This window comes from Prionailurus bengalensis, chromosome D1, assembly GCF_016509475.1.
Source record: "Prionailurus bengalensis isolate Pbe53 chromosome D1, Fcat_Pben_1.1_paternal_pri, whole genome shotgun sequence".
Taxonomy (NCBI): Eukaryota; Metazoa; Chordata; class Mammalia; order Carnivora; family Felidae; genus Prionailurus; species Prionailurus bengalensis.
The window spans coordinates 114,785,218-114,812,389 of NC_057346.1; the positions used below are offsets into that span (position 1 = coordinate 114,785,218).

The 27,172-nt window shown below is 53.4% G+C and overlaps 4 protein-coding genes across 4 annotated transcripts; all 4 read left to right on the forward strand.

The window, feature by feature from the left end:
* The first annotated feature begins 2,823 nt into the window (after positions 1–2,823).
* LOC122484138 (keratin-associated protein 5-10-like) lies at positions 2,824–4,337 on the forward strand. The gene has a single exon (XM_043582043.1). It carries the CDS (start codon positions 3,218–3,220, stop codon positions 3,818–3,820), a length of 603 nt encoding a protein of 200 aa, XP_043437978.1. The 5' UTR covers positions 2,824–3,217; the 3' UTR covers positions 3,821–4,337.
* Positions 4,338–9,940: 5,603 nt separating this feature from the next.
* LOC122484139 (keratin-associated protein 5-10-like) lies at positions 9,941–11,450 on the forward strand. Its single transcript, XM_043582044.1, has one exon. The coding sequence runs from the start codon at positions 10,332–10,334 to the stop codon at positions 10,932–10,934; it is 603 nt and encodes a 200-aa protein (XP_043437979.1). The 5' UTR covers positions 9,941–10,331; the 3' UTR covers positions 10,935–11,450.
* A 5,593-nt stretch (positions 11,451–17,043) lies between these two features.
* On the forward strand, positions 17,044–18,558 carry LOC122484141 (keratin-associated protein 5-10-like). The gene has a single exon (XM_043582045.1). The coding sequence runs from the start codon at positions 17,438–17,440 to the stop codon at positions 18,038–18,040; it is 603 nt and encodes a 200-aa protein (XP_043437980.1). The 5' UTR covers positions 17,044–17,437; the 3' UTR covers positions 18,041–18,558.
* A 5,591-nt stretch (positions 18,559–24,149) lies between these two features.
* On the forward strand, positions 24,150–25,662 carry LOC122484142 (keratin-associated protein 5-10-like). Its single transcript, XM_043582046.1, has one exon. The coding sequence runs from the start codon at positions 24,542–24,544 to the stop codon at positions 25,142–25,144; it is 603 nt and encodes a 200-aa protein (XP_043437981.1). The 5' UTR covers positions 24,150–24,541; the 3' UTR covers positions 25,145–25,662.
* The last annotated feature ends 1,510 nt before the right edge of the window (positions 25,663–27,172 follow it).

Consider the following 27,172-nt stretch of genomic DNA (forward strand, 5'->3'; position numbering starts at 1 on the left):
TGCTAAGTGAAAGGAGTCACACGCAAAAGGCCACATACTATACGACCCCATTTCTCTGACAGTGTCCACAAAGCCATCTACACTAGCAATGAAGAATCATTCTAGATCAGTATGTTCTGGGGGCTGGGTGGGAAGGGACGAATGGATACCACGTGCTCGCGTTATGGAGTTGTGTTTGGGGGGCCATGAACATGTTCTGGAACGAGTCAGAAGTGATGCTTGTATCACTTTGCAAATCGACCAAACACCACTCAATTGCACACGTCAAAGGCTGAATTTTATCACATACGGAGTAGGTCTCCATTCTCAAATTCATGTGACGTGACGTTGTTTTGGCATCCTCTTCTATGGGGAAGAAACTCGTCCACGGTTAAGAATCTTCCCAAACCACCTTGGGATTTCCATCGAAGGTGCGCCTTTTAGTCATGGACTGCAGATGCCCATTTCAAGGCAAACGTCATGAACCACCCTAAGGAATATTCAAGACGGCACCAAAGTATTTCCCAGAAGCTGACATGTAATATATTCTACGGCTGTATTTCTTTGGTCCGTGGACATGACATGCTAGAAGAAGGTTTCATTGTGATAGGATGTGAAAGCGTCTTCAGGAGGGAAACCATGCCTGCAGAGCATGGGAGGAGCTTGGAGGTGGCCACGCCCCTCCACTCACCAAGAAAAGGCTCAACTGAAAAAACCAGCAGCCCTTGACCAGCAGATCCACCAAAGAACCCAGGTCACAGGGCATCCTGCTGCATGCCCCCCCACGCCCCGCCCTGTGTTGGAGAGACAGAGGGGCAGAGACAGAGAATCACAACTTACAGAAACAGAGGGTAAGTAAGCCAACCTCAGTGCAGACATGCCCGAGAGCTAACATCTCCAGGGGGACACACTCCAAAACTCCCCTCACGCTTTGGGCCAGAGGGAGCATGGAAGGAGACAGGTAGAATTATGCCAGAGCACGTCCCCACCTTCGTGAGGTCTGCCCTCAGGACACATGGTTTGACCAAGCCCAACGTTGCTGGGGTTTTATCAGAGCCCAGTGACCTGGAGGGGAGGAAATACTCAGCTCCAGTCCCACGCTGATTCATGACCACCTGGCGGCAGGGTGGCAGCCCGGCTGGCGGCGGGGGCGTGGTGGGGACCGACTGAGGCCGCCTAGTAAAGGTTGCAGGCCAGGTCACTAAAAGACGAAGAACATCCCCTCACCCCCAGCCCTTATTAACACACCCCTCCAGGCCTAGGTACCACCATTCCTCTTCCCCGGTGCATCACGTCCCGCTTTCGACATCAAAGTACAAGGCATACTAAAAGACAAAGAGCTCAGCTGGGAGACACAGAGCGGGCATCACAGCCGGACCCGGGCACGGCAGGGACTTTGAAATGATCAGACGAGGAAGTTAAAATAAATATGATTGACACGCTGAGCCTCTCAGGACACCTCCGAGAGGAAACGGGTGACGGAAGCAGCGACAGGAAATCCTACCAAAGATTCCCAGAAAGGGCTAGAGATCAAAGGCACTGTGACAAAGGCGAAGAAAGGCTTTGATGGACCCATCAGCTGACCGGACACGGTGTGCACGCACTCCGTGAACTCAGGCAGGTCAATGGAAACTTCCCAAGCCGGAAGGACAGAAAAATGCCGGGGGTGGGGACGGGGGGGGGGCGGGACAAGGTGGGGAAGGAAAGGAACACGCCCAACCGAGACCTAGACACAAAACATAGAAACCAAAGCTATCGACTTTGCACGTGTGGTTTAAATTGGAAGGGAATTTGTCAAACTAATAAAGGCGGTGGCATAGATAGTTAAGCCTAAGAGCCTGCAGGGCATTTCTCTTCGCGTTGCTCAGACTTGAGCCCTGCGTCCCTTTGGCAGGGAGTCTTAGCTTTGTCGTATTCGTTTGATTTTATCTTTCCGAAGAGGGGGCTATCAGCCTCCACAAGACACATTTATGCCACGTAGGTGTAAGCCGCCCTTGGAACGATGTACAGCCAAGTGTTTTCAACTGTCACGCGAGCAAATGGAATATTGATATCAAACCCGCAAGCCATCCAAATCTTCCGGGGCAGAAACCATTGTTCTCACGCGTGGTTCCCTGGTCCACGCGTTGAGGGCTGTCATGGCGGGCGAGGCCAGGGCGAGCCACCAGACCCCAAGGAGACAGGCTAGGAACGGTGGGTTGCGCTACACTCCTGAGGGACTCTACGGAGAGCATCGGCGTCAAGGACCTGAAAGACGCACGGCCGGTGATTCCTACCACATCCTCCTCACTCTTTTCCCTGCTGACCCGCTAGCAAAATGGTTCTTCTCTCCAGTCGCCGGGACCTCATGCGCCGCTGGCCTGAAGCTCTTGGTTGCGGAGGGAGAAAGGCTTCCAGCACGGACACACAACCATTCCGCTGGACTGGAGTGGAGGCGGCCACCCGGCCACTTTGGGCTCCTCGTGCCTCGGGGTCTACAGGCAAACAAGGGGCGTCGTACTGATAGCACGGATGGATCCTGATGCCCACAGTGCAATCGGGCGGCTCCGCTCCATAGAAGGAAGGCAGGGCACCTCGGGAGCACAGGAGCTGGCTCGAGGCATCTCTCAGCACCACCCTGCCCCGCGATTTCAGTCAAAGCAGAACTCCCACGAGGCCATTCAAGGAGGACCCTGAGTAGCCCGGGCTCCGCCATCAGGGTCCCAGCCCAGAACCGTGGGCGCCACCTGCTCCCAATGCCCATAAGCACCTCCTGCCCGGAGATGGACAGGAAGGGCCCTGCCCACTGCCCACCGCCACGGTGGCTTTCTGCTTCCCACACTCTCCACACCCTGAGCCCACCGGTCATGTGCTCTTTGGAATCATGCCAAGACTGTTGAGGGTCTCGAATCGGGTCAGGGTGGGACCACCAGGGCTCCGAGGCGCTGCTTCCGTCTCCCTGCAAACTCTGAAACACAAGCCCGTCAGGTGATGCAAGTCGGGCGCTGGGGAAAAGGCCAAACCCACCAAAGACGTTCTGGTCAATACAATCACATGGTCATGATGAAATTCTGAAAAATACTCATCCTTTGTCCGCTGCAAAGTGGCACAAACAGGAACCAGGAAGTGACAGTGTGTCAGCCTCTCACCTGACCCTGGCAGGTATATACAGGGCCCCCGGCCCAGGAGGCTCCACACCTGAACACCTCCCCTCTGCACCTGCATCTCTGACCGACTCCGCCCAAAACCCACCAGAAACATGGGCTGCTGTGGCTGTTCTGGAGGCTGTGGCTCCAGCTGTGGGGGCTGCGGCTCCAGCTGTGGGGGCTGCGGCTCCAGCTGTGGGGGCTGCGGCTCCAGCTGCTGTGTGCCCGTGTGCTGCTGCAAGCCCGTGTGCTGCTGCAAGCCCGTGTGCTGCTGTGTGCCAGCCTGTGCCTGTTCCAGCGGCGGCTCGTGTGGGGGCTCCAAGGGAGGCTGTGGCTCCTGTGGGGGCTCCAAGGGGGGCTGTGGCTCCTGTGGGGGCTCCAAGGGGGGCTGTGGCTCCTGTGGGGGCTCCAAGGGGGGCTGTGGCTCCTGTGGGGGCTCCAAGGGGGGCTGTGGCTCCTGTGGCTCCTGTGGCTGCTGCCAGTCCAGCTGCTGCAAGCCCTGCTGCTGCCAGTCCAGCTGCTGCCAGTCCAGCTGCTGCAAGCCCTGCTGCTGCCAGTCCAGCTGCTGCAAGCCCTGCTGCTGCCAGTCCAGCTGCTGCAAGCCCTGCTGCTGCCAGTCCTGCTGCTGCAAGCCCTGCTGCTGCTCTTCCGGCTGTGGGTCCTCCTGCAGCCAATCCAGCTGCTGTGTCCCCGTTTGCTGCCAGTGCAAGGTCTGAGGCTCTGGCTGATGGCCTCAGGGAACTCCGAAAGACCTGTGCTTGCCCTCAAGTGACTATAGGTACATCCTGGTTACACCCCCCCCCCAAAAAAAAACACACACACACAAAGCCCGGCCCCCAAACACTTCCTCTCCACTTGCTGGATCCCTCCAGTGTCTTGGCTTAGACTTTGCCCCCAGCCCTTGTGGCAAAGCAATGGACTAGTCCCATACACATTCCCTACAAAGGCGATCCCATCCTGCAGGCCCTTTGGCCTCTCCTACTGCCATGCCTTCATGCCTGAGCCACACTACCTGGGGAAGGCCCACAGGGCCAGCACGGGGCCCAGATCCCCCTCTCTCATCATTCTCTGTGTCAAAGCACCACATCCTTGCTCTCCTCTGCTTGCCAGGAGCTTGATGGCATTGGCATCGCAATGTCTCCTGGAAGCTGCCTCACTAACACAGGTGTGTTAAGATCCAATGGGTCTTGGTGCACCACCCCCATGAGTGGTAAATAAACTCTCCCCCCATAAGTCTTGGTCTTCGTGTGGCGGTTTCCTTCCATCCGCGGTCTCACTTGCAAAACACACCGTGTGTCCCTCATCTCACTTCTCAAGGCACCACTGCTCCCCACATCTTCACTGCTGTCACTCCACTGTTGGCTCACTGCTCACTGCACATACGTTTGTGGAATTAAATCAGGAACGACTCACTACACGCATGGAGGAATGAGTCAATAAGTCAGGAAGAGACGACTGAATGTAAAAGAGGCGTTCTTATCAGGCTTAAGGGAGCCCAGACTGCTGAGCCTCCATGGGATTCAGACTTTGTTGGAATCGTGGAGGCTGCTCCTTCCCCATGCCAGGATCTGCTTCGCAAGGCATCCCATGAGTGGTGTCTGCGCCCATCCAGGCCGCAGAGCAGGAGCCAAGCCTAGAGAGAGGGCAGTGACTTCAAAATGGGCTGTGTTCCTCAGGTGTTCCGGATGACAAAAGGAGAAACGGTGCCGTTTTCAGACACCAGAGGCAGGGTGTCTCGGCACAGACTGACGAGCACTCTTTACATCTCTGGGCTCACGGTTCCACACAGGATGGAACAGAAGGCGACGTCCTCGACCCGATCAAAGGATCTACCAAACAGCCACAGCTGCCACCACACGTCCCACTGAAAGCCTGGAATTTCCTTTGAAGGTCAGGGACAGGAAAGGATGTCCACATTCACCACATCTACTCAACATTGCACTCAAGGTCTACCCAGGGTAATAAGGCAAGACAAGGACGTAAAAGGCATCCATGTGGGAAACGAAGAAGGAAAAGTATGTCTCTTCACAGAACACATAATCTTGCACAAACAAAAGAACCTAAGACGTGCACGCACACGCGCGCGTGCGCGCACACACACACACACACGCAAACCACAATCATAAATCAACTCAGTGGGTTGCACGATCCGTCCGCAATATACAACAATCAGCTGTAGTTCTAGACACGAGCAACGAAGAATCATCATTGAAATTCAGAAACAATGTCCTCAAAAAGAACAAATACTTAAGAATATACTTGAAGGGGCACCTGGGGGGCTCAGTCAGTCTAGCGTCCCACTCTTGATTTTTGCTCAAGCTGTGACGCTCAAGTTGTGAGTTGGATCCTCCAGTCGGGATCCATGCTGACAGTATCGAGCCTGCATGCGATTCTCTCTCTCTCTCCATCTCCCTCCCTCCCTCTCCCTCTCTCTCCCTCTCTCTCTCTCTCTCTCTCTCTCTCTCTGTCTGTCTCACTCAAAATAATTTAATAATTACACTTTAAGGAAAAAGAATGAACGGAACAAAAAATGTGCAAGACTGACATCCTGAAGACTGCAAAACAGCACTGAAAGAGGGTACAGAAGAGTACATTAAATACAAAGGCATCCAACGTTCATGGATCAGAAGACAGAATATGGTGAAAATGACAACACTGCAAAACATGATCTGCAGATTGAATGCAACCCCTCTCAAAATCCAATGTTGCTTTTCGCAGAAATTGACCATCTGACCCTAACTTTCCTATGACGATGAATGCGGAAATGAATGGAAGGGATGTCGGGTAACGAAAACAAGCTTGCCAAAGAAACTCAACGGTGGGGGACTCACACATCCCAATGGCAATGGGTGCTGCACGCCTACAGCGATGGAAGCACTGTGGTGCTGCCAGAAGGATAGACTCACAGATCAGTGCCATAGAATGGACAGTATGAAGAGGAGCCCTTGAACTTATGTTCCACTGACTTTCACCCAGAGTGCCAAAACAATCAGTGCAGGAGTCTTTTCCATAACGAGTGCTGACACACCTAGAAATCCACTTTCAAAAGAATGAAGTTGCATCTTTACATCCCATCGTATAAGAAAACCACATCAACAACAACAACAACAAACAACAAGAACAACACATACAACAACAAGAACAACAAAATTCCTTCTATCTAGATCAAGCATTTTAGCATAAAAGTTAAAACGACGCACTATCAAACTCTCAGGAGACATCCTGGGTTACGTCTTTGAGACCTTGTCTCGGCAATGGCTCTGAGATACGACAGAGAAAGCACAGGAAGAAAAACTCAGGAAAATTGGGTGCCATCAAAATGTAACACTGTTACATAGGCAAAACTCTCACTCCTCGAAATCAACCAGTCAATCCAGCAACCAATCAATGAATAAGAATGAACCCCCCCCCCCGCACACACACACACACACACACACACACACACACAAAAGAAAAAACAACTGAGCACTGGATCTGGATAGACATTGGTCCAAGAAGGTACACGGTTGGCGAATAAGCCAATGAGAAGATGCTCAACGTTATTAGGAATCAGGGAAATGCAGATGAGAACCACAAGGCGATCCCCGTGCCTAGGATGGCTAGGATCCAAAAGACAGACAATAAGACGTGCTGGGGAAGGTGTGGAGAAACCAGAGCCCCGCGCGTTGCCGATGGGACTCAAATGGAGGCAACTGCTTTGCAAAAGAGGTTGACAGCTCCCCACGTGTTAAGTAGAGATTCCATGCCACTCAGAAATTGCACTGCTAGATATACGCCCAAGAGAAGAGAGAACGTACAGCATGCAAAAATTCGTGTGCTAAGTCACGTAGTAGCATTCTTCACAAAGGCCGCCACGGGGAAATAACCAAATGTCCGTCAACTGATGCGTGGGTAAACAAACTGGTCTATCCACGGGATGGGATCTTACTTAGCTCGTTTTCAAAGGCTATAAAGCTCTGATACATGCTAATCAAACAAAGAAACAAACAAAAACGTTGAAAACGGTATGCTAAGTGAAAGGAGTCACACGCAAAAGGCCACATACTATACGACCCCATTTCTCTGACAGTGTCCACAAAGCCATCTACACTAGCAATGAAGAATCATTCTAGATCAGTATGTTCTGGGGGCTGGGTGGGAAGGGACGAATGGATACCACGTGCTCGCGTTATGGAGTTGTGTTTGGGGGGCCATGAACATGTTCTGGAACGAGTCAGAAGTGATGCTTGTATCACTTTGCAAATCGACCAAACACCACTCAATTGCACACGTCAAAGGCTGAATTTTATCACATACGGAGTAGGTCTCCATTCTCAAATTCATGTGACGTGACGTTGTTTTGGCATCCTCTTCTATGGGGAAGAAACTCGTCCACGGTTAAGAATCTTCCCAAACCACCTTGGGATTTCCATCGAAGGTGCGCCTTTTAGTCATGGACTGCAGATGCCCATTTCAAGGCAAACGTCATGAACCACCCTAAGGAATATTCAAGACGGCACCAAAGTATTTCCCAGAAGCTGACATGTAATATATTCTACGGCTGTATTTCTTTGGTCCGTGGACATGACATGCTAGAAGAAGGTTTCATTGTGATAGGATGTGAAAGCGTCTTCAGGAGGGAAACCATGCCTGCAGAGCATGGGAGGAGCTTGGAGGTGGCCACGCCCCTCCACTCACCAAGAAAAGGCTCAACTGAAAAAACCAGCAGCCCTTGACCAGCAGATCCACCAAAGAACCCAGGTCACAGGGCATCCTGCTGCATGCCCCCCCACGCCCCGCCCTGTGTTGGAGAGACAGAGGGGCAGAGACAGAGAATCACAACTTACAGAAACAGAGGGTAAGTAAGCCAACCTCAGTGCAGACATGCCCGAGAGCTAACATCTCCAGGGGGACACACTCCAAAACTCCCCTCACGCTTTGGGCCAGAGGGAGCATGGAAGGAGACAGGTAGAATTATGCCAGAGCACGTCCCCACCTTCGTGAGGTCTGCCCTCAGGACACATGGTTTGACCAAGCCCAACGTTGCTGGGGTTTTATCAGAGCCCAGTGACCTGGAGGGGAGGAAATACTCAGCTCCAGTCCCACGCTGATTCATGACCACCTGGCGGCAGGGTGGCAGCCCGGCTGGCGGCGGGGGCGTGGTGGGGACCGACTGAGGCCGCCTAGTAAAGGTTGCAGGCCAGGTCACTAAAAGACGAAGAACATCCCCTCACCCCCAGCCCTTATTAACACACCCCTCCAGGCCTAGGTACCACCATTCCTCTTCCCCGGTGCATCACGTCCCGCTTTCGACATCAAAGTACAAGGCATACTAAAAGACAAAGAGCTCAGCTGGGAGACACAGAGCGGGCATCACAGCCGGACCCGGGCACGGCAGGGACTTTGAAATGATCAGACGAGGAAGTTAAAATAAATATGATTGACACGCTGAGCCTCTCAGGACACCTCCGAGAGGAAACGGGTGACGGAAGCAGCGACAGGAAATCCTACCAAAGATTCCCAGAAAGGGCTAGAGATCAAAGGCACTGTGACAAAGGCGAAGAAAGGCTTTGATGGACCCATCAGCTGACCGGACACGGTGTGCACGCACTCCGTGAACTCAGGCAGGTCAATGGAAACTTCCCAAGCCGGAAGGACAGAAAAATGCCGGGGGTGGGGACGGGGGGGGGGGGCGGGACAAGGTGGGGAAGGAAAGGAACACGCCCAACCGAGACCTAGACACAAAACATAGAAACCAAAGCTATCGACTTTGCACGTGTGGTTTAAAATTGGAAGGGAATTTGTCAAACTAATAAAGGCGGTGGCATAGATAGTTAAGCCTAAGAGCCTGCAGGGCATTTCTCTTCGCGTTGCTCAGACTTGAGCCCTGCGTCCCTTTGGCAGGGAGTCTTAGCTTTGTCGTATTCGTTTGATTTTATCTTTCCGAAGAGGGGGCTATCAGCCTCCACAAGACACATTTATGCCACGTAGGTGTAAGCCGCCCTTGGAACGATGTACAGCCAAGTGTTTTCAACTGTCACGCGAGCAAATGGAATATTGATATCAAACCCGCAAGCCATCCAAATCTTCCGGGGCAGAAACCATTGTTCTCACGCGTGGTTCCCTGGTCCACGCGTTGAGGGCTGTCATGGCGGGCGAGGCCAGGGCGAGCCACCAGACCCCAAGGAGACAGGCTAGGAACGGTGGGTTGCGCTACACTCCTGAGGGACTCTACGGAGAGCATCGGCGTCAAGGACCTGAAAGACGCACGGCCGGTGATTCCTACCACATCCTCCTCACTCTTTTCCCTGCTGACCCGCTAGCAAAATGGTTCTTCTCTCCAGTCGCCGGGACCTCATGCGCCGCTGGCCTGAAGCTCTTGGTTGCGGAGGGAGAAAGGCTTCCAGCACGGACACACAACCATTCCGCTGGACTGGAGTGGAGGCGGCCACCCGGCCACTTTGGGCTCCTCGTGCCTCGGGGTCTACAGGCAAACAAGGGGCGTCGTACTGATAGCACGGATGGATCCTGATGCCCACAGTGCAATCGGGCGGCTCCGCTCCATAGAAGGAAGGCAGGGCACCTCGGGAGCACAGGAGCTGGCTCGAGGCATCTCTCAGCACCACCCTGCCCCGCGATTTCAGTCAAAGCAGAACTCCCACGAGGCCATTCAAGGAGGACCCTGAGTAGCCCGGGCTCCGCCATCAGGGTCCCAGCCCAGAACCGTGGGCGCCACCTGCTCCCAATGCCCATAAGCACCTCCTGCCCGGAGATGGACAGGAAGGGCCCTGCCCACTGCCCACCGCCACGGTGGCTTTCTGCTTCCCACACTCTCCACACCCTGAGCCCACCGGTCATGTGCTCTTTGGAATCATGCCAAGACTGTTGAGGGTCTCGAATCGGGTCAGGGTGGGACCACCAGGGCTCCGAGGCGCTGCTTCCGTCTCCCTGCAAACTCTGAAACACAAGCCCGTCAGGTGATGCAAGTCGGGCGCTGGGGAAAAGGCCAAACCCACCAAAGACGTTCTGGTCAATACAATCACATGGTCATGATGAAATTCTGAAAAATACTCATCCTTTGTCCGCTGCAAAGTGGCACAAACAGGAACCAGGAAGTGACAGTGTGTCAGCCTCTCACCTGACCCTGGCAGGTATATACAGGGCCCCCGGCCCAGGAGGCTCCACACCTGAACACCTCCCCTCTGCACCTGCATCTCTGACCGACTCCGCCCAAAACCCACCAGAAACATGGGCTGCTGTGGCTGTTCTGGAGGCTGTGGCTCCAGCTGTGGGGGCTGCGGCTCCAGCTGTGGGGGCTGCGGCTCCAGCTGTGGGGGCTGCGGCTCCAGCTGCTGTGTGCCCGTGTGCTGCTGCAAGCCCGTGTGCTGCTGCAAGCCCGTGTGCTGCTGTGTGCCAGCCTGTGCCTGTTCCAGCGGCGGCTCGTGTGGGGGCTCCAAGGGAGGCTGTGGCTCCTGTGGGGGCTCCAAGGGGGGCTGTGGCTCCTGTGGGGGCTCCAAGGGGGGCTGTGGCTCCTGTGGGGGCTCCAAGGGGGGCTGTGGCTCCTGTGGGGGCTCCAAGGGGGGCTGTGGCTCCTGTGGCTCCTGTGGCTGCTGCCAGTCCAGCTGCTGCAAGCCCTGCTGCTGCCAGTCCAGCTGCTGCCAGTCCAGCTGCTGCAAGCCCTGCTGCTGCCAGTCCAGCTGCTGCAAGCCCTGCTGCTGCCAGTCCAGCTGCTGCAAGCCCTGCTGCTGCCAGTCCTGCTGCTGCAAGCCCTGCTGCTGCTCTTCCGGCTGTGGGTCCTCCTGCAGCCAATCCAGCTGCTGTGTCCCCGTTTGCTGCCAGTGCAAGGTCTGAGGCTCTGGCTGATGGCCTCAGGGAACTCCGAAAGACCTGTGCTTGCCCTCAAGTGACTATAGGTACATCCTGGTTACACCCCCCCCCCAAAAAAAACACACACACACAAAGCCCGGCCCCCAAACACTTCCTCTCCACTTGCTGGATCCCTCCAGTGTCTTGGCTTAGACTTTGCCCCCAGCCCTTGTGGCAAAGCAATGGACTAGTCCCATACACATTCCCTACAAAGGCGATCCCATCCTGCAGGCCCTTTGGCCTCTCCTACTGCCATGCCTTCATGCCTGAGCCACACTACCTGGGGAAGGCCCACAGGGCCAGCACGGGGCCCAGATCCCCCTCTCTCATCATTCTCTGTGTCAAAGCACCACATCCTTGCTCTCCTCTGCTTGCCAGGAGCTTGATGGCATTGGCATCGCAATGTCTCCTGGAAGCTGCCTCACTAACACAGGTGTGTTAAGATCCAATGGGTCTTGGTGCACCACCCCCATGAGTGGTAAATAAACTCTCCCCCCATAAGTCTTGGTCTTCGTGTGGCGGTTTCCTTCCATCCGCGGTCTCACTTGCAAAACACACCGTGTGTCCCTCATCTCACTTCTCAAGGCACCACTGCTCCCCACATCTTCACTGCTGTCACTCCACTGTTGGCTCACTGCTCACTGCACATACGTTTGTGGAATTAAATCAGGAACGACTCACTACACGCATGGAGGAATGAGTCAATAAGTCAGGAAGAGACGACTGAATGTAAAAGAGGCGTTCTTATCAGGCTTAAGGGAGCCCAGACTGCTGAGCCTCCATGGGATTCAGACTTTGTTGGAATCGTGGAGGCTGCTCCTTCCCCATGCCAGGATCTGCTTCGCAAGGCATCCCATGAGTGGTGTCTGCGCCCATCCAGGCCGCAGAGCAGGAGCCAAGCCTAGAGAGAGGGCAGTGACTTCAAAATGGGCTGTGTTCCTCAGGTGTTCCGGATGACAAAAGGAGAAACGGTGCCGTTTTCAGACACCAGAGGCAGGGTGTCTCGGCACAGACTGACGAGCACTCTTTACATCTCTGGGCTCACGGTTCCACACAGGATGGAACAGAAGGCGACGTCCTCGACCCGATCAAAGGATCTACCAAACAGCCACAGCTGCCACCACACGTCCCACTGAAAGCCTGGAATTTCCTTTGAAGGTCAGGGACAGGAAAGGATGTCCACATTCACCACATCTACTCAACATTGCACTCAAGGTCTACCCAGGGTAATAAGGCAAGACAAGGACGTAAAAGGCATCCATGTGGGAAACGAAGAAGGAAAAGTATGTCTCTTCACAGAACACATAATCTTGCACAAACAAAAGAACCTAAGACGTGCACGCACACGCGCGCGTGCGCGCACACACACACACACACGCAAACCACAATCATAAATCAACTCAGTGGGTTGCACGATCCGTCCGCAATATACAACAATCAGCTGTAGTTCTAGACACGAGCAACGAAGAATCATCATTGAAATTCAGAAACAATGTCCTCAAAAAGAACAAATACTTAAGAATATACTTGAAGGGGCACCTGGGGGGCTCAGTCAGTCTAGCGTCCCACTCTTGATTTTTGCTCAAGCTGTGACGCTCAAGTTGTGAGTTGGATCCTCCAGTCGGGATCCATGCTGACAGTATCGAGCCTGCATGCGATTCTCTCTCTCTCTCCATCTCCCTCCCTCCCTCTCCCTCTCTCTCCCTCTCTCTCTCTCTCTCTCTCTCTCTCTCTGTCTGTCTCACTCAAAATAATTTAATAATTACACTTTAAGGAAAAAGAATGAACGGAACAAAAAATGTGCAAGACTGACATCCTGAAGACTGCAAAACAGCACTGAAAGAGGGTACAGAAGAGTACATTAAATACAAAGGCATCCAACGTTCATGGATCAGAAGACAGAATATGGTGAAAATGACAACACTGAAAAACATGATCTGCAGATTGAATGCAACCCCTCTCAAAATCCAATGTTGCTTTTCGCAGAAATTGACCATCTGACCCTAACTTTCCTATGACGATGAATGCGGAAATGAATGGAAGGGATGTCGGGTAACGAAAACAAGCTTGCCAAAGAAACTCAACGGTGGGGGACTCACACATCCCAATGGCAATGGGTGCTGCACGCCTACAGCGATGGAAGCACTGTGGTGCTGCCAGAAGGATAGACTCACAGATCAGTGCCATAGAATGGACAGTATGAAGAGGAGCCCTTGAACTTATGTTCCACTGACTTTCACCCAGAGTGCCAAAACAATCAGTGCAGGAGTCTTTTCCATAACGAGTGCTGACACACCTAGAAATCCACTTTCAAAAGAATGAAGTTGCATCTTTACATCCCATCGTATAAGAAAACCACATCAACAACAACAACAACAAACAACAAGAACAACACATACAACAACAAGAACAACAAAATTCCTTCTATCTAGATCAAGCATTTTAGCATAAAAGTTAAAACGACGCACTATCAAACTCTCAGGAGACATCCTGGGTTACGTCTTTGAGACCTTGTCTCGGCAATGGCTCTGAGATACGACAGAGAAAGCACAGGAAGAAAAACTCAGGAAAATTGGGTGCCATCAAAATGTAACACTGTTACATAGGCAAAACTCTCACTCCTCGAAATCAACCAGTCAATCCAGCAACCAATCAATGAATAAGAATGAACCCCCCCCCCCCGCACACACACACACACACACACAAAAGAAAAAACAACTGAGCACTGGATCTGGATAGACATTGGTCCAAGAAGGTACACGGTTGGCGAATAAGCCAATGAGAAGATGCTCAACGTTATTAGGAATCAGGGAAATGCAGATGAGAACCACAAGGCGATCCCCGTGCCTAGGATGGCTAGGATCCAAAAGACAGACAATAAGACGTGCTGGGGAAGGTGTGGAGAAACCAGAGCCCCGCGCGTTGCCGATGGGACTCAAATGGAGGCAACTGCTTTGCAAAAGAGGTTGACAGCTCCCCACGTGTTAAGTAGAGATTCCATGCCACTCAGAAATTGCACTGCTAGATATACGCCCAAGAGAAGAGAGAACGTACAGCATGCAAAAATTCGTGTGCTAAGTCACGTAGTAGCATTCTTCACAAAGGCCGCCACGGGGAAATAACCAAATGTCCGTCAACTGATGCGTGGGTAAACAAACTGGTCTATCCACGGGATGGGATCTTACTTAGCTCGTTTTCAAAGGCTATAAAGCTCTGATACATGCTAATCAAACAAAGAAACAAACAAAAACGTTGAAAACGGTATGCTAAGTGAAAGGAGTCACACGCAAAAGGCCACATACTATACGACCCCATTTCTCTGACAGTGTCCACAAAGCCATCTACACTAGCAATGAAGAATCATTCTAGATCAGTATGTTCTGGGGGCTGGGTGGGAAGGGACGAATGGATACCACGTGCTCGCGTTATGGAGTTGTGTTTGGGGGGCCATGAACATGTTCTGGAACGAGTCAGAAGTGATGCTTGTATCACTTTGCAAATCGACCAAACACCACTCAATTGCACACGTCAAAGGCTGAATTTTATCACATACGGAGTAGGTCTCCATTCTCAAATTCATGTGACGTGACGTTGTTTTGGCATCCTCTTCTATGGGGAAGAAACTCGTCCACGGTTAAGAATCTTCCCAAACCACCTTGGGATTTCCATCGAAGGTGCGCCTTTTAGTCATGGACTGCAGATGCCCATTTCAAGGCAAACGTCATGAACCACCCTAAGGAATATTCAAGACGGCACCAAAGTATTTCCCAGAAGCTGACATGTAATATATTCTACGGCTGTATTTCTTTGGTCCGTGGACATGACATGCTAGAAGAAGGTTTCATTGTGATAGGATGTGAAAGCGTCTTCAGGAGGGAAACCATGCCTGCAGAGCATGGGAGGAGCTTGGAGGTGGCCACGCCCCTCCACTCACCAAGAAAAGGCTCAACTGAAAAAACCAGCAGCCCTTGACCAGCAGATCCACCAAAGAACCCAGGTCACAGGGCATCCTGCTGCATGCCCCCCCACGCCCCGCCCTGTGTTGGAGAGACAGAGGGGCAGAGACAGAGAATCACAACTTACAGAAACAGAGGGTAAGTAAGCCAACCTCAGTGCAGACATGCCCGAGAGCTAACATCTCCAGGGGGACACACTCCAAAACTCCCCTCACGCTTTGGGCCAGAGGGAGCATGGAAGGAGACAGGTAGAATTATGCCAGAGCACGTCCCCACCTTCGTGAGGTCTGCCCTCAGGACACATGGTTTGACCAAGCCCAACGTTGCTGGGGTTTTATCAGAGCCCAGTGACCTGGAGGGGAGGAAATACTCAGCTCCAGTCCCACGCTGATTCATGACCACCTGGCGGCAGGGTGGCAGCCCGGCTGGCGGCGGGGGCGTGGTGGGGACCGACTGAGGCCGCCTAGTAAAGGTTGCAGGCCAGGTCACTAAAAGACGAAGAACATCCCCTCACCCCCAGCCCTTATTAACACACCCCTCCAGGCCTAGGTACCACCATTCCTCTTCCCCGGTGCATCACGTCCCGCTTTCGACATCAAAGTACAAGGCATACTAAAAGACAAAGAGCTCAGCTGGGAGACACAGAGCGGGCATCACAGCCGGACCCGGGCACGGCAGGGACTTTGAAATGATCAGACGAGGAAGTTAAAATAAATATGATTGACACGCTGAGCCTCTCAGGACACCTCCGAGAGGAAACGGGTGACGGAAGCAGCGACAGGAAATCCTACCAAAGATTCCCAGAAAGGGCTAGAGATCAAAGGCACTGTGACAAAGGCGAAGAAAGGCTTTGATGGACCCATCAGCTGACCGGACACGGTGTGCACGCACTCCGTGAACTCAGGCAGGTCAATGGAAACTTCCCAAGCCGGAAGGACAGAAAAATGCCGGGGGTGGGGACGGGGGGGGGGGGGGGGCGGGACAAGGTGGGGAAGGAAAGGAACACGCCCAACCGAGACCTAGACACAAAACATAGAAACCAAAGCTATCGACTTTGCACGTGTGGTTTAAAATTGGAAGGGAATTTGTCAAACTAATAAAGGCGGTGGCATAGATAGTTAAGCCTAAGAGCCTGCAGGGCATTTCTCTTCGCGTTGCTCAGACTTGAGCCCTGCGTCCCTTTGGCAGGGAGTCTTAGCTTTGTCGTATTCGTTTGATTTTATCTTTCCGAAGAGGGGGCTATCAGCCTCCACAAGACACATTTATGCCACGTAGGTGTAAGCCGCCCTTGGAACGATGTACAGCCAAGTGTTTTCAACTGTCACGCGAGCAAATGGAATATTGATATCAAACCCGCAAGCCATCCAAATCTTCCGGGGCAGAAACCATTGTTCTCACGCGTGGTTCCCTGGTCCACGCGTTGAGGGCTGTCATGGCGGGCGAGGCCAGGGCGAGCCACCAGACCCCAAGGAGACAGGCTAGGAACGGTGGGTTGCGCTACACTCCTGAGGGACTCTACGGAGAGCATCGGCGTCAAGGACCTGAAAGACGCACGGCCGGTGATTCCTACCACATCCTCCTCACTCTTTTCCCTGCTGACCCGCTAGCAAAATGGTTCTTCTCTCCAGTCGCCGGGACCTCATGCGCCGCTGGCCTGAAGCTCTTGGTTGCGGAGGGAGAAAGGCTTCCAGCACGGACACACAACCATTCCGCTGGACTGGAGTGGAGGCGGCCACCCGGCCACTTTGGGCTCCTCGTGCCTCGGGGTCTACAGGCAAACAAGGGGCGTCGTACTGATAGCACGGATGGATCCTGATGCCCACAGTGCAATCGGGCGGCTCCGCTCCATAGAAGGAAGGCAGGGCACCTCGGGAGCACAGGAGCTGGCTCGAGGCATCTCTCAGCACCACCCTGCCCCGCGATTTCAGTCAAAGCAGAACTCCCACGAGGCCATTCAAGGAGGACCCTGAGTAGCCCGGGCTCCGCCATCAGGGTCCCAGCCCAGAACCGTGGGCGCCACCTGCTCCCAATGCCCATAAGCACCTCCTGCCCGGAGATGGACAGGAAGGGCCCTGCCCACTGCCCACCGCCACGGTGGCTTTCTGCTTCCCACACTCTCCACACCCTGAGCCCACCGGTCATGTGCTCTTTGGAATCATGCCAAGACTGTTGAGGGTCTCGAATCGGGTCAGGGTGGGACCACCAGGGCTCCGAGGCGCTGCTTCCGTCTCCCTGCAAACTCTGAAACACAAGCCCGTCAGGTGATGCAAGTCGGGCGCTGGGGAAAAGGCCAAACCCACCAAAGACGTTCTGGTCAATACAATCACATGGTCATGATGAAATTCTGAAAAATACTCATCCTTTGTCCGCTGCAAAGTGGCACAAACAGGAACCAGGAAGTGACAGTGTGTCAGCCTCTCACCTGACCCTGGCAGGTATATACAGGGCCCCCGGCCCAGGAGGCTCCACACCTGAACACCTCCCCTCTGCACCTGCATCTCTGACCGACTCCGCCCAAAACCCACCAGAAACATGGGCTGCTGTGGCTGTTCTGGAGGCTGTGGCTCCAGCTGTGGGGGCTGCGGCTCCAGCTGTGGGGGCTGCGGCTCCAGCTGTGGGGGCTGCGGCTCCAGCTGCTGTGTGCCCGTGTGCTGCTGCAAGCCCGTGTGCTGCTGCAAGCCCGTGTGCTGCTGTGTGCCAGCCTGTGCCTGTTCCAGCGGCGGCTCGTGTGGGGGCTCCAAGGGAGGCTGTGGCTCCTGTGGGGGCTCCAAGGGGGGCTGTGGCTCCTGTGGGGGCTCCAAGGGGGGCTGTGGCTCCTGTGGGGGCTCCAAGGGGGGCTGTGGCTCCTGTGGGGGCTCCAAGGGGGGCTGTGGCTCCTGTGGCTCCTGTGGCTGCTGCCAGTCCAGCTGCTGCAAGCCCTGCTGCTGCCAGTCCAGCTGCTGCCAGTCCAGCTGCTGCAAGCCCTGCTGCTGCCAGTCCAGCTGCTGCAAGCCCTGCTGCTGCCAGTCCAGCTGCTGCAAGCCCTGCTGCTGCCAGTCCTGCTGCTGCAAGCCCTGCTGCTGCTCTTCCGGCTGTGGGTCCTCCTGCAGCCAATCCAGCTGCTGTGTCCCCGTTTGCTGCCAGTGCAAGGTCTGAGGCTCTGGCTGATGGCCTCAGGGAACTCCGAAAGACCTGTGCTTGCCCTCAAGTGACTATAGGTACATCCTGGTTACACCCCCCCCCCCAAAAAAAAACACACACACACAAAGCCCGGCCCCCAAACACTTCCTCTCCACTTGCTGGATCCCTCCAGTGTCTTGGCTTAGACTTTGCCCCCAGCCCTTGTGGCAAAGCAATGGACTAGTCCCATACACATTCCCTACAAAGGCGATCCCATCCTGCAGGCCCTTTGGCCTCTCCTACTGCCATGCCTTCATGCCTGAGCCACACTACCTGGGGAAGGCCCACAGGGCCAGCACGGGGCCCAGATCCCCCTCTCTCATCATTCTCTGTGTCAAAGCACCACATCCTTGCTCTCCTCTGCTTGCCAGGAGCTTGATGGCATTGGCATCGCAATGTCTCCTGGAAGCTGCCTCACTAACACAGGTGTGTTAAGATCCAATGGGTCTTGGTGCACCACCCCCATGAGTGGTAAATAAACTCTCCCCCCATAAGTCTTGGTCTTCGTGTGGCGGTTTCCTTCCATCCGCGGTCTCACTTGCAAAACACACCGTGTGTCCCTCATCTCACTTCTCAAGGCACCACTGCTCCCCACATCTTCACTGCTGTCACTCCACTGTTGGCTCACTGCTCACTGCACATACGTTTGTGGAATTAAATCAGGAACGACTCACTACACGCATGGAGGAATGAGTCAATAAGTCAGGAAGAGACGACTGAATGTAAAAGAGGCGTTCTTATCAGGCTTAAGGGAGCCCAGACTGCTGAGCCTCCATGGGATTCAGACTTTGTTGGAATCGTGGAGGCTGCTCCTTCCCCATGCCAGGATCTGCTTCGCAAGGCATCCCATGAGTGGTGTCTGCGCCCATCCAGGCCGCAGAGCAGGAGCCAAGCCTAGAGAGAGGGCAGTGACTTCAAAATGGGCTGTGTTCCTCAGGTGTTCCGGATGACAAAAGGAGAAACGGTGCCGTTTTCAGACACCAGAGGCAGGGTGTCTCGGCACAGACTGACGAGCACTCTTTACATCTCTGGGCTCACGGTTCCACACAGGATGGAACAGAAGGCGACGTCCTCGACCCGATCAAAGGATCTACCAAACAGCCACAGCTGCCACCACACGTCCCACTGAAAGCCTGGAATTTCCTTTGAAGGTCAGGGACAGGAAAGGATGTCCACATTCACCACATCTACTCAACATTGCACTCAAGGTCTACCCAGGGTAATAAGGCAAGACAAGGACGTAAAAGGCATCCATGTGGGAAACGAAGAAGGAAAAGTATGTCTCTTCACAGAACACATAATCTTGCACAAACAAAAGAACCTAAGACGTGCACGCACACGCGCGCGTGCGCGCACACACACACACACACGCAAACCACAATCATAAATCAACTCAGTGGGTTGCACGATCCGTCCGCAATATACAACAATCAGCTGTAGTTCTAGACACGAGCAACGAAGAATCATCATTGAAATTCAGAAACAATGTCCTCAAAAAGAACAAATACTTAAGAATATACTTGAAGGGGCACCTGGGGGGCTCAGTCAGTCTAGCGTCCCACTCTTGATTTTTGCTCAAGCTGTGACGCTCAAGTTGTGAGTTGGATCCTCCAGTCGGGATCCATGCTGACAGTATCGAGCCTGCATGCGATTCTCTCTCTCTCTCCATCTCCCTCCCTCCCTCTCCCTCTCTCTCCCTCTCTCTCTCTCTCTCTCTCTCTCTGTCTGTCTCACTCAAAATAATTTAATAATTACACTTTAAGGAAAAAGAATGAACGGAACAAAAAATGTGCAAGACTGACATCCTGAAGACTGCAAAACAGCACTGAAAGAGGGTACAGAAGAGTACATTAAATACAAAGGCATCCAACGTTCATGGATCAGAAGACAGAATATGGTGAAAATGACAACACTGAAAAACATGATCTGCAGATTGAATGCAACCCCTCTCAAAATCCAATGTTGCTTTTCGCAGAAATTGACCATCTGACCCTAACTTTCCTATGACGATGAATGCGGAAATGAATGGAAGGGATGTCGGGTAACGAAAACAAGCTTGCCAAAGAAACTCAACGGTGGGGGACTCACACATCCCAATGGCAATGGGTGCTGCACGCCTACAGCGATGGAAGCACTGTGGTGCTGCCAGAAGGATAGACTCACAGATCAGTGCCATAGAATGGACAGTATGAAGAGGAGCCCTTGAACTTATGTTCCACTGACTTTCACCCAGAGTGCCAAAACAATCAGTGCAGGAGTCTTTTCCATAACGAGTGCTGACACACCTAGAAATCCACTTTCAAAAGAATGAAGTTGCATCTTTACATCCCATCGTATAAGAAAACCACATCAACAACAACAACAACAAACAACAAGAACAACACATACAACAACAAGAACAACAAAATTCCTTCTATCTAGATCAAGCATTTTAGCATAAAAGTTAAAACGACGCACTATCAAACTCTCAGGAGACATCCTGGGTTACGTCTTTGAGACCTTGTCTCGGCAATGGCTCTGAGATACGACAGAGAAAGCACAGGAAGAAAAACTCAGGAAAATTGGGTGCCATCAAAATGTAACACTGTTACATAGGCAAAACTCTCACTCCTCGAAATCAACCAGTCAATCCAGCAACCAATCAATGAATAAGAATGAACCCCCCCCCCCCGCACACACACACACACACACACAAAAGAAAAAACAACTGAGCACTGGATCTGGATAGACATTGGTCCAAGAAGGTACACGGTTGGCGAATAAGCCAATGAGAAGATGCTCAACGTTATTAGGAATCAGGGAAATGCAGATGAGAACCACAAGGCGATCCCCGTGCCTAGGATGGCTAGGATCCAAAAGACAGACAATAAGACGTGCTGGGGAAGGTGTGGAGAAACCAGAGCCCCGCGCGTTGCCGATGGGACTCAAATGGAGGCAACTGCTTTGCAAAAGAGGTTGACAGCTCCCCACGTGTTAAGTAGAGATTCCATGCCACTCAGAAATTGCACTGCTAGATATACGCCCAAGAGAAGAGAGAACGTACAGCATGCAAAAATTCGTGTGCTAAGTCACGTAGTAGCATTCTTCACAAAGGCCGCCACGGGGAAATAACCAAATGTCCGTCAACTGATGCGTGGGTAAACAAACTGGTCTATCCACGGGATGGGATCTTACTTAGCTCGTTTTCAAAGGCTATAAAGCTCTGATACATGCTAATCAAACAAAGAAACAAACAAAAACGTTGAAAACGGTATGCTAAGTGAAAGGAGTCACACGCAAAAGGCCACATACTATACGACCCCATTTCTCTGACAGTGTCCACAAAGCCATCTACACTAGCAATGAAGAATCATTCTAGATCAGTATGTTCTGGGGGCTGGGTGGGAAGGGACGAATGGATACCACGTGCTCGCGTTATGGAGTTGTGTTTGGGGGGCCATGAACATGTTCTGGAACGAGTCAGAAGTGATGCTTGTATCACTTTGCAAATCGACCAAACACCACTCAATTGCACACGTCAAAGGCTGAATTTTATCACATACGGAGTAGGTCTCCATTCTCAAATTCATGTGACGTGACGTTGTTTTGGCATCCTCTTCTATGGGGAAGAAACTCGTCCACGGTTAAGAATCTTCCCAAACCACCTTGGGATTTCCATCGAAGGTGCGCCTTTTAGTCATGGACTGCAGATGCCCATTTCAAGGCAAACGTCATGAACCACCCTAAGGAATATTCAAGACGGCACCAAAGTATTTCCCAGAAGCTGACATGTAATATATTCTACGGCTGTATTTCTTTGGTCCGTGGACATGACATGCTAGAAGAAGGTTTCATTGTGATAGGATGTGAAAGCGTCTTCAGGAGGGAAACCATGCCTGCAGAGCATGGGAGGAGCTTGGAGGTGGCCACGCCCCTCCACTCACCAAGAAAAGGCTCAACTGAAAAAACCAGCAGCCCTTGACCAGCAGATCCACCAAAGAACCCAGGTCACAGGGCATCCTGCTGCATGCCCCCCCACGCCCCGCCCTGTGTTGGAGAGACAGAGGGGCAGAGACAGAGAATCACAACTTACAGAAACAGAGGGTAAGTAAGCCAACCTCAGTGCAGACATGCCCGAGAGCTAACATCTCCAGGGGGACACACTCCAAAACTCCCCTCACGCTTTGGGCCAGAGGGAGCATGGAAGGAGACAGGTAGAATTATGCCAGAGCACGTCCCCACCTTCGTGAGGTCTGCCCTCAGGACACATGGTTTGACCAAGCCCAACGTTGCTGGGGTTTTATCAGAGCCCAGTGACCTGGAGGGGAGGAAATACTCAGCTCCAGTCCCACGCTGATTCATGACCACCTGGCGGCAGGGTGGCAGCCCGGCTGGCGGCGGGGGCGTGGTGGGGACCGACTGAGGCCGCCTAGTAAAGGTTGCAGGCCAGGTCACTAAAAGACGAAGAACATCCCCTCACCCCCAGCCCTTATTAACACACCCCTCCAGGCCTAGGTACCACCATTCCTCTTCCCCGGTGCATCACGTCCCGCTTTCGACATCAAAGTACAAGGCATACTAAAAGACAAAGAGCTCAGCTGGGAGACACAGAGCGGGCATCACAGCCGGACCCGGGCACGGCAGGGACTTTGAAATGATCAGACGAGGAAGTTAAAATAAATATGATTGACACGCTGAGCCTCTCAGGACACCTCCGAGAGGAAACGGGTGACGGAAGCAGCGACAGGAAATCCTACCAAAGATTCCCAGAAAGGGCTAGAGATCAAAGGCACTGTGACAAAGGCGAAGAAAGGCTTTGATGGACCCATCAGCTGACCGGACACGGTGTGCACGCACTCCGTGAACTCAGGCAGGTCAATGGAAACTTCCCAAGCCGGAAGGACAGAAAAATGCCGGGGGTGGGGACGGGGGGGGGGGGGGGGCGGGACAAGGTGGGGAAGGAAAGGAACACGCCCAACCGAGACCTAGACACAAAACATAGAAACCAAAGCTATCGACTTTGCACGTGTGGTTTAAAATTGGAAGGGAATTTGTCAAACTAATAAAGGCGGTGGCATAGATAGTTAAGCCTAAGAGCCTGCAGGGCATTTCTCTTCGCGTTGCTCAGACTTGAGCCCTGCGTCCCTTTGGCAGGGAGTCTTAGCTTTGTCGTATTCGTTTGATTTTATCTTTCCGAAGAGGGGGCTATCAGCCTCCACAAGACACATTTATGCCACGTAGGTGTAAGCCGCCCTTGGAACGATGTACAGCCAAGTGTTTTCAACTGTCACGCGAGCAAATGGAATATTGATATCAAACCCGCAAGCCATCCAAATCTTCCGGGGCAGAAACCATTGTTCTCACGCGTGGTTCCCTGGTCCACGCGTTGAGGGCTGTCATGGCGGGCGAGGCCAGGGCGAGCCACCAGACCCCAAGGAGACAGGCTAGGAACGGTGGGTTGCGCTACACTCCTGAGGGACTCTACGGAGAGCATCGGCGTCAAGGACCTGAAAGACGCACGGCCGGTGATTCCTACCACATCCTCCTCACTCTTTTCCCTGCTGACCCGCTAGCAAAATGGTTCTTCTCTCCAGTCGCCGGGACCTCATGCGCCGCTGGCCTGAAGCTCTTGGTTGCGGAGGGAGAAAGGCTTCCAGCACGGACACACAACCATTCCGCTGGACTGGAGTGGAGGCGGCCACCCGGCCACTTTGGGCTCCTCGTGCCTCGGGGTCTACAGGCAAACAAGGGGCGTCGTACTGATAGCACGGATGGATCCTGATGCCCACAGTGCAATCGGGCGGCTCCGCTCCATAGAAGGAAGGCAGGGCACCTCGGGAGCACAGGAGCTGGCTCGAGGCATCTCTCAGCACCACCCTGCCCCGCGATTTCAGTCAAAGCAGAACTCCCACGAGGCCATTCAAGGAGGACCCTGAGTAGCCCGGGCTCCGCCATCAGGGTCCCAGCCCAGAACCGTGGGCGCCACCTGCTCCCAATGCCCATAAGCACCTCCTGCCCGGAGATGGACAGGAAGGGCCCTGCCCACTGCCCACCGCCACGGTGGCTTTCTGCTTCCCACACTCTCCACACCCTGAGCCCACCGGTCATGTGCTCTTTGGAATCATGCCAAGACTGTTGAGGGTCTCGAATCGGGTCAGGGTGGGACCACCAGGGCTCCGAGGCGCTGCTTCCGTCTCCCTGCAAACTCTGAAACACAAGCCCGTCAGGTGATGCAAGTCGGGCGCTGGGGAAAAGGCCAAACCCACCAAAGACGTTCTGGTCAATACAATCACATGGTCATGATGAAATTCTGAAAAATACTCATCCTTTGTCCGCTGCAAAGTGGCACAAACAGGAACCAGGAAGTGACAGTGTGTCAGCCTCTCACCTGACCCTGGCAGGTATATACAGGGCCCCCGGCCCAGGAGGCTCCACACCTGAACACCTCCCCTCTGCACCTGCATCTCTGACCGACTCCGCCCAAAACCCACCAGAAACATGGGCTGCTGTGGCTGTTCTGGAGGCTGTGGCTCCAGCTGTGGGGGCTGCGGCTCCAGCTGTGGGGGCTGCGGCTCCAGCTGTGGGGGCTGCGGCTCCAGCTGCTGTGTGCCCGTGTGCTGCTGCAAGCCCGTGTGCTGCTGCAAGCCCGTGTGCTGCTGTGTGCCAGCCTGTGCCTGTTCCAGCGGCGGCTCGTGTGGGGGCTCCAAGGGAGGCTGTGGCTCCTGTGGGGGCTCCAAGGGGGGCTGTGGCTCCTGTGGGGGCTCCAAGGGGGGCTGTGGCTCCTGTGGGGGCTCCAAGGGGGGCTGTGGCTCCTGTGGGGGCTCCAAGGGGGGCTGTGGCTCCTGTGGCTCCTGTGGCTGCTGCCAGTCCAGCTGCTGCAAGCCCTGCTGCTGCCAGTCCAGCTGCTGCCAGTCCAGCTGCTGCAAGCCCTGCTGCTGCCAGTCCAGCTGCTGCAAGCCCTGCTGCTGCCAGTCCAGCTGCTGCAAGCCCTGCTGCTGCCAGTCCTGCTGCTGCAAGCCCTGCTGCTGCTCTTCCGGCTGTGGGTCCTCCTGCAGCCAATCCAGCTGCTGTGTCCCCGTTTGCTGCCAGTGCAAGGTCTGAGGCTCTGGCTGATGGCCTCAGGGAACTCCGAAAGACCTGTGCTTGCCCTCAAGTGACTATAGGTACATCCTGGTTACACCCCCCCCCCCAAAAAAAAACACACACACACAAAGCCCGGCCCCCAAACACTTCCTCTCCACTTGCTGGATCCCTCCAGTGTCTTGGCTTAGACTTTGCCCCCAGCCCTTGTGGCAAAGCAATGGACTAGTCCCATACACATTCCCTACAAAGGCGATCCCATCCTGCAGGCCCTTTGGCCTCTCCTACTGCCATGCCTTCATGCCTGAGCCACACTACCTGGGGAAGGCCCACAGGGCCAGCACGGGGCCCAGATCCCCCTCTCTCATCATTCTCTGTGTCAAAGCACCACATCCTTGCTCTCCTCTGCTTGCCAGGAGCTTGATGGCATTGGCATCGCAATGTCTCCTGGAAGCTGCCTCACTAACACAGGTGTGTTAAGATCCAATGGGTCTTGGTGCACCACCCCCATGAGTGGTAAATAAACTCTCCCCCCATAAGTCTTGGTCTTCGTGTGGCGGTTTCCTTCCATCCGCGGTCTCACTTGCAAAACACACCGTGTGTCCCTCATCTCACTTCTCAAGGCACCACTGCTCCCCACATCTTCACTGCTGTCACTCCACTGTTGGCTCACTGCTCACTGCACATACGTTTGTGGAATTAAATCAGGAACGACTCACTACACGCATGGAGGAATGAGTCAATAAGTCAGGAAGAGACGACTGAATGTAAAAGAGGCGTTCTTATCAGGCTTAAGGGAGCCCAGACTGCTGAGCCTCCATGGGATTCAGACTTTGTTGGAATCGTGGAGGCTGCTCCTTCCCCATGCCAGGATCTGCTTCGCAAGGCATCCCATGAGTGGTGTCTGCGCCCATCCAGGCCGCAGAGCAGGAGCCAAGCCTAGAGAGAGGGCAGTGACTTCAAAATGGGCTGTGTTCCTCAGGTGTTCCGGATGACAAAAGGAGAAACGGTGCCGTTTTCAGACACCAGAGGCAGGGTGTCTCGGCACAGACTGACGAGCACTCTTTACATCTCTGGGCTCACGGTTCCACACAGGATGGAACAGAAGGCGACGTCCTCGACCCGATCAAAGGATCTACCAAACAGCCACAGCTGCCACCACACGTCCCACTGAAAGCCTGGAATTTCCTTTGAAGGTCAGGGACAGGAAAGGATGTCCACATTCACCACATCTACTCAACATTGCACTCAAGGTCTACCCAGGGTAATAAGGCAAGACAAGGACGTAAAAGGCATCCATGTGGGAAACGAAGAAGGAAAAGTATGTCTCTTCACAGAACACATAATCTTGCACAAACAAAAGAACCTAAGACGTGCACGCACACGCGCGCGTGCGCGCACACACACACACACACACGCAAACCACAATCATAAATCAACTCAGTGGGTTGCACGATCCGTCCGCAATATACAACAATCAGCTGTAGTTCTAGACACGAGCAACGAAGAATCATCATTGAAATTCAGAAACAATGTCCTCAAAAAGAACAAATACTTAAGAATATACTTGAAGGGGCACCTGGGGGGCTCAGTCAGTCTAGCGTCCCACTCTTGATTTTTGCTCAAGCTGTGACGCTCAAGTTGTGAGTTGGATCCTCCAGTCGGGATCCATGCTGACAGTATCGAGCCTGCATGCGATTCTCTCTCTCTCTCCATCTCCCTCCCTCCCTCTCCCTCTCTCTCCCTCTCTCTCTCTCTCTCTCTCTCTCTGTCTGTCTCACTCAAAATAATTTAATAATTACACTTTAAGGAAAAAGAATGAACGGAACAAAAAATGTGCAAGACTGACATCCTGAAGACTGCAAAACAGCACTGAAAGAGGGTACAGAAGAGTACATTAAATACAAAGGCATCCAACGTTCATGGATCAGAAGACAGAATATGGTGAAAATGACAACACTGCAAAACATGATCTGCAGATTGAATGCAACCCCTCTCAAAATCCAATGTTGCTTTTCGCAGAAATTGACCATCTGACCCTAACTTTCC